Below are 6725 nucleotides of genomic sequence, written 5' to 3' on the forward strand. Positions count from 1 at the left end.
GTTCCCTGTTATGATGCCTTCATCAGCTATATCGACTCAGATTCCAACAACACAGTGGGCGCGATAGTTGAGAAGATGTTACAATATCTAGTGTTGAACGTTTTCCTGGACTCTGAAGTTATTCCATTAGAACTGGCCGATCCCGCCAGTATAAAAGAAGCCATTAGCAGTTGTTTAGTGCATGTTGTCATCATCTGCAATGGGTATGCCAAGTCACCCTCTTATTTGGCTGTGCTTCGGCTCATGCTGAAACAAGGGGCAAAGATAAATCCATTATTTTACAATGTGGTCCCTTCTGACCTTCGCTCCATTGAAAATGGAGTATTTGCGGCTGCATTCGCTGCACATGCAAAAGACAACAGGTACACCGACAAGCTGAAAGGATGGATAGATGCCCTTCATAATGTCTCCTTGATCCCTGGTATACAATTCAACTCACGTAATGGGTAAGCCTCTTTTATGCTTAAATTGATTTGTAAATCTTTATTTCTATTTTAAAATTTGTTCTGACCAATATATCTTTAAGTTATTTGTGCTAAAACTAATTTGTAAATCTTTATTTTCATTTTTATATTTGTTTGTGATTACCATACATGAGTTATTTTAAAAATTTGTTTGTGATTCCTAACTGAGAAGGTTTATGAACAGGGACCTTGATACTTTATACACAAATGCTATGGATATGGTGATTAAAGAAGTAATCAAGGCTAGAAGTAAGCTAGAGTTAAAAGTTGCAGAACATCCGATTGGTCTCGATAGACTCTTTATATATATATATATATATACACACAAATGCTGTGGATATGGTGATTAAAGAAGTAATCAAGGCTAGAAGTAAGCTAGAGTTAAAAGTTGCAGAACATCCGGTCTCGATATAAAGATTCTATCGAGACCAGATGTTCTGCAACTTTTAACTCTAGCTTACTTCTAGCCTTGATTACTTCTTTAATCACCATATCCACAACATATATATATATATATATATATATATATATATATATATATATATATATATATATATATATATATATATATATATATATATATATATATATATATATATATATATATATATATATATATATATATATATATATATATATATATATATATAAGAGTCTATCGAGACCAACTGGATGTTCTACAACTTTTAACTCTAGCTTACTTCTAGCCTTGATTACTTCTTTAATCACCATATCCACAGCATTTGTGTATAAAGCAACAAGGTCCCTGTTCATAAACCTTCTTAGTTAGGAATCACAAACAAATTTTTAAAACAACTCAATGTATGATAATTACAAACAAATTTAAAAATGAAAATAAAGATTTACAAATTAGTTTTAGCGCAAATAACTTAAAGATACATTGGTGAGAACAAATTTAAAAATATAAATAAAGATTTACAAATCAATTTAAGCATAAAAGAGGCTTACCCATTACGTGAGTTGAATTGTATACCAGGGATCAAGGAGACATCATGAAGGGCATCTATCCATCCTTTCAGCTTGTCTATGTACTTGTTGTCATTTGCATGTGCAGCAAATGTAGCCGCAAATACTCCATTTTTAATGGAGTGAAGGTTAGACGGGACCACATTGTAAAATATGGGATTTACCTTTGCCCCTTGTTTCAGCATGAGCCGAAGCACAGCCAAATAAGAGGGTGACTTGGCATACCCATTGCAGATGATGACAACATGCACTAAACAACTACTAATGGCTTCTTTTATACTGGCAGGATTGGCCGGTTCTAATGGAATAACTCCAGAGTCTAGGAAAACGTTCAACTCTAGATATTGTAACATCTTCTCAACTATCATGCCCATAGTGTTGTGGGCATCTGAGTTGATATAGCTGATGAAGGCATCATAACAAGGAACAGATGGATCAATGCCAACAGCAAATGGAAATCGAGGCATCGTATCCGGACTTCTCTTGAATAAAGAGGAGGAGGACGATAGAAACTCCATGGAATTTATAGGGAAGATGTGGAAGAGATTTGAAGTGGACGTAGATGGTGCACCACACGAAGAAGTAGCCAATGATTTGTATGGAGTTGGTGAAAAGGTGATTGTTTTCCTTGTGAGAAATATAGATTAAAATCAAAATCACAACTTAAAATTGCAACCCTAACCCTAAAATTTTTCTCGGCACTCACAATTACCGAGTGCCAGTTTTGCTTGGCACGTGAATGTGCCAAGTGGCATGTTGCTTGGCACTTAAGAAAAGTGCTCGGCACAAGAAGGTGTCGTGTGATAGGCAACAGGTGTCGAGTGAACTCGGCACAAAAAGGAAAGCTCGGCAAGGGAAGGTGCCGAGTGAGCTTGAATTCCACTGTGGAGAACCAGGGACCAAGCTGAGCGACCAGGATATCACGTGAAACTTTTCACGATTAAAACCAGAGACTCAAAACTAAAAATATTCAACAAAGATCTTCTCAAATGCAATGTAGAGAGGAAGAACAATAGTTTCGAGTATGCTTGCTTGCTTGATATTTAAATTTTGATTTAAAACAATACAAGATCTGGGAGCATTCAGCTTCAACCAGAAAACCCTAAATTTTCCCTAAAACTTCAACCGACTTCAATACTTCAAACTTGAAACTTGTAGCTCTAATGGCTGCATACAAAAAATACCTGGAGCAATCACTGCTTCACAGGTCGAATCCAATGAAAAAAAAACTTACAGAATGATCAGAGAGAAGACGTCCAACTGCAGGCATGAAATAAACAAACTTCTTTCTTGGCACTTTGACGACTGGATCTGCTGATCTTCTTCCACTGCTCTTCTCTGCAACTTCTAATCTGATTTGCTTGATCTGCTCTCTAATGAATGAATGAATTAATAACATTCCTTTTTGTCCCATTCCATTTTCCCTCTCAACGTTGAAATTTGAAATCTCACCTACCAAAATGAATGCTTGTCATCCATGAATGCCTGCGGTGACCTGACAGGGTAGATGGGCATGGGGCTCGAGGACAACCTGCAGGCGTTGACATTTATTTCCAACACTCCCCCTTTGTCCTGAGACCCACAAACAAGGATCACTATTGATCCAAATCAACTACACCAAGACTCTATCTTAGGTGCACAAAAGTTCCAATGCCTAATGGCTTAGTAAAAATGTCTGCTAGTTGCTGCTCAGACTTGCAAAAAATCATCTTGATATCCCCATTCTCCACCAACTCTCTGCTGAAGTGATATTTGATTTCTATATACTTGCTTCTCCCATGGAAGACTGGATTCTTGGACAATGCAATTGATGAGATGTTGTCACAATAAATTGTGGTTCCATCCTCTTGCCTTTCATTCAAATATGTCAAGATCCTCATTAGCCAAATTGCTTGACATGATGCTGCATTTGCTGCAATGTATTCAACCTCTGCTGTAGATTGAGCAATAATAGGTTGCTTCTTGGATGCCCATGAAATTGCACCAGATCCGATATGAAACATGTACCCGGAAGTGCTCTTCCTATCTTTTAAACTTCCAGCCCAATCACTCTCAGTGTAACCAACCAACTTGAAATCATCATTTGCAGTATATAAAATCCCAAATCCCTTGGTACCTTTCACATTCCTTAGGATCCTTTTTCTTGCTTACCAATGGGAATCCTTTGGTGTTTCCATAAATCTAGCAATCAAACTTACTACATGCATTATGTTTGGCCGAGTTTCAGTCAAATACATTAGATTTCCAACCATACTCTTGTATAGTGTTGGATCCACTCTCTTTCTAGAGTCTTCCTTGCTCAACTTCAGACCTATTGCTGTTGGTGTGGGGGTTGCCTTACTATTCTACATATTAAATCTCTCCAAGATCTTCTCTGCATACTTTTCTTGAGAGATGAAGATGCCATTATGCATTTGTTTTACTTCTATGGCTAGAAAGTATTTCAAGAGACCTAGGTCTGTCATTTCAAATTCACTTTTCATGGCCTCTTTGAAGTCACCAATTAGAGTCTTATCATTACCAGTAAAAATCAAATCATCTACATACAAGACAACAATCAATACATTACCATCTGTTGCCTTGATGTAAAGAGTGGGCTCACCATTGCTTTTGCTAAAGCCATTGCTCATCAAATATGAGTTTATCCTACTGTATCATGCTCGTGGAGCTTGCTTGAGCCTATAAAGAGCTCTCTTCAACCTATATACTTTATTCTCTTCACCTACAACTTCATAACTAGGTGGCTGCTCCACATACACTTCTTCTTTCAGTACACCATTTAGGAAGGTGGACTTCACATCCATTTGAAATACCTTCCACTTGTGTTGAGCTGCAATTGCTATGACAGCACACACAGTTTCCATTCTTGCAACTAGGGCATAGGTCTCATCATAATCTCTGCCATGCTGCTATTTGTAGCCTTATGCCTATCAATGTTGATCTTGTCTTCAGTATTGCTTTTGGTCTTATAGACCCATTTCACTCCAATCACTTGCTTCTTTGGAGGCAATTCAGTTAGCTCCCATGTCTCATTCCTTTCTATGGCATCTATTTCCTCATCCATGGCATTACACCATTTCTTCTCCTTAATAGCTTTTTCAAAATATATTGGATCACTATGAGAAAATAATGCAAAATTAACACTCTCATCATAATCTTCATACCTTTCATCTTGGTATATCTCCCTAAGAGTCTTGGTCTTTCTTGGTAACAGGGAGGAGAGTGTGGGATTAGAATCTTCATTGCTGCTGCATTGCCGACTTGGTCATTCTTCACTAGTACTCGACACTAACACTCGATCATGCCTAGAGGAGCTCGGCACTGTCTAAATCTGCTTGCCTTTTCTTCTATCTATTCCTTCTTCTTTTTGTTCATCAGCATCTTCTTCACTCATAATTGGCACTTTACTTGAAGTGCTTAGTGACTCGTCAATTGAACCATACAAAAAATGATTTTCAAGAAATTCCACATCTCTTGAAAGTATCATCTTGTTGTTCAATGGGTCATAAAATCTGTATGCCTTTGATTCTGGGTTGTACCCTGTGAAAATGCATTTCACACCTTTGTCATCAAATTTTTTCCTTTGCTCTTTACCCACATGTGCATATGCAACACATCCAAACACCCTTAGGTGTTCAACTATCCATCTTATTCATGACCAAGCTTCCATTGGAATTTTGTCATGGACTGCCTTTGTAGGACACCTATTAATTAGGTAAACTGCTGTTGCGACAACCTCTCCCCAAAATTTAGGTTGGAGACCTTTCTCTTTCATCATGCTCCTTGCCATTTCAAATATGGTCCTATTCTTTCTTTCAGCCACTCCATTCTGCTTTGGTGTATAGCTGGCTGTAAGCTCTTTCTTTATGCCATGTTTCTTGCAAAAATTTACAAAAGAATTGGAGGTATAATCCCCTCCTCTATCTGATCTAAGGACCTTAATATAGTGTCCACATTCTCTTTCAGCTTGGGCTTTAAATTCTACAAATTTATCAAATGCTTCAGATTTGTTCTTTAAGAAATACGTCCATGTCCTACGACTGAAATAATCAATGAATGTCATAAAATAAGTACTCCCCCCAATGGAAGTAACTTGCATAGGACCGACTAGGTCAGTATGCACTAATTGTAATGGATATCTAGCCCTCCTAGAATTTCCAGAATTAAAGGGAAGCCTATGTTGCTTACCCAAAATACAAGCTTCACACTTGTCACAAGAATTTCCTACACATGGCAAACCTTCTACCATTCTTTTATTTGATAGTAAATTTAAACCAACATAGCCAAGATGACCATACCTAAGGTGCCATAGCCGTGAGGAGTCTTCTATCACACTCCTTAGAGCTGATTGTGTGGGAGGTGCAGCGCTGATTTGAGATGAGAAACATGTCTTAATCCTCAAGAGAAACATTCTATTCTTGGTCATTTGAACTTCCGCAAGTAAATTATTGCTCCCATCCTTTTCTTGAATGATACACCTATCATTCTCCATTAGCACTTTGTATCCATTTTGAATGAGCTAACCAATGCTCATCAAATTGTGCTTCATACCAAGGGAAAAATACACATTTTGTATTTCCTTTTTCTCACCTTTCTTGGTGTGGACCATAATAGATCCTTTTCCCACAACTGGTAGGGTTCCATTGTTACCCATATTAATTTCTAATTTAAAACTCTTGTCAATGAATGAAAACAAGGTTTCATTACCACTCATGTGGTTGCTAGATCCACTGTCAAGGTACCAAAGCTCAGGGCTTCCTTCTTCACCAACATTACACATGATGAAGGCAATGGTTTCACTTCCCATATTCACATTAGCCACATTTTCTTATCCTGACTAATCTTTTTTCTTCTTCCAGCATTCATTTGTATAATGCCCATATTTATGACAGTAGTAGCATTCTACATTAATCTTATTTGAGTTGTAATTTTTCTTACCTCCTCTTGAAGTATTGTGTGAGGTACTTGCTCCATCTACTCTTCCTGAGCTTTCTACTACAGCATTTCTTTGTCCTCCATTACCTCGGCTTCTGCCTCTGGAGTTTTTGCCTAAGCCATTTCTTCCTCTCTCCCTTCCTCTTGGATTTGACTGAGCCTTGAATGCTTGGTCTTGGATAGAAGAAGATGTGGATCTATTGATCCTATACTCATGGGTTTGAAGAGAACCCATCAACTCATCCATTGTCAAAATAATGAGGTCTTTTGCCTCTTCTATGGTCATGACCAAATGGTCATATTTATGAGGTAAACTCCTCAATATCTTCTCCACTATCC

General features: G+C 37.6%; 1 protein-coding gene across 1 annotated transcript; it reads right to left on the minus strand.

Moving 5' to 3' along the window:
• Window positions 1–1429: 1429 nt before the first annotated feature.
• Window positions 1430–1918, minus strand: LOC149545495 (putative disease resistance protein At4g19530). Its single transcript, XM_089793780.1, has one exon. It carries the CDS (start codon window positions 1916–1918, stop codon window positions 1430–1432), a length of 489 nt encoding a protein of 162 aa, XP_089649906.1.
• Between the last annotated feature and the right edge of the window lie 4807 nt (window positions 1919–6725).

This window comes from Cupressus sempervirens, chromosome 7 (assembly GCF_028749045.1).
Source record: "Cupressus sempervirens isolate cs-2001-9-10 chromosome 7, ASM2874904v1, whole genome shotgun sequence".
NCBI lineage: Eukaryota > Viridiplantae > Streptophyta > Pinopsida > Cupressales > Cupressaceae > Cupressus > Cupressus sempervirens.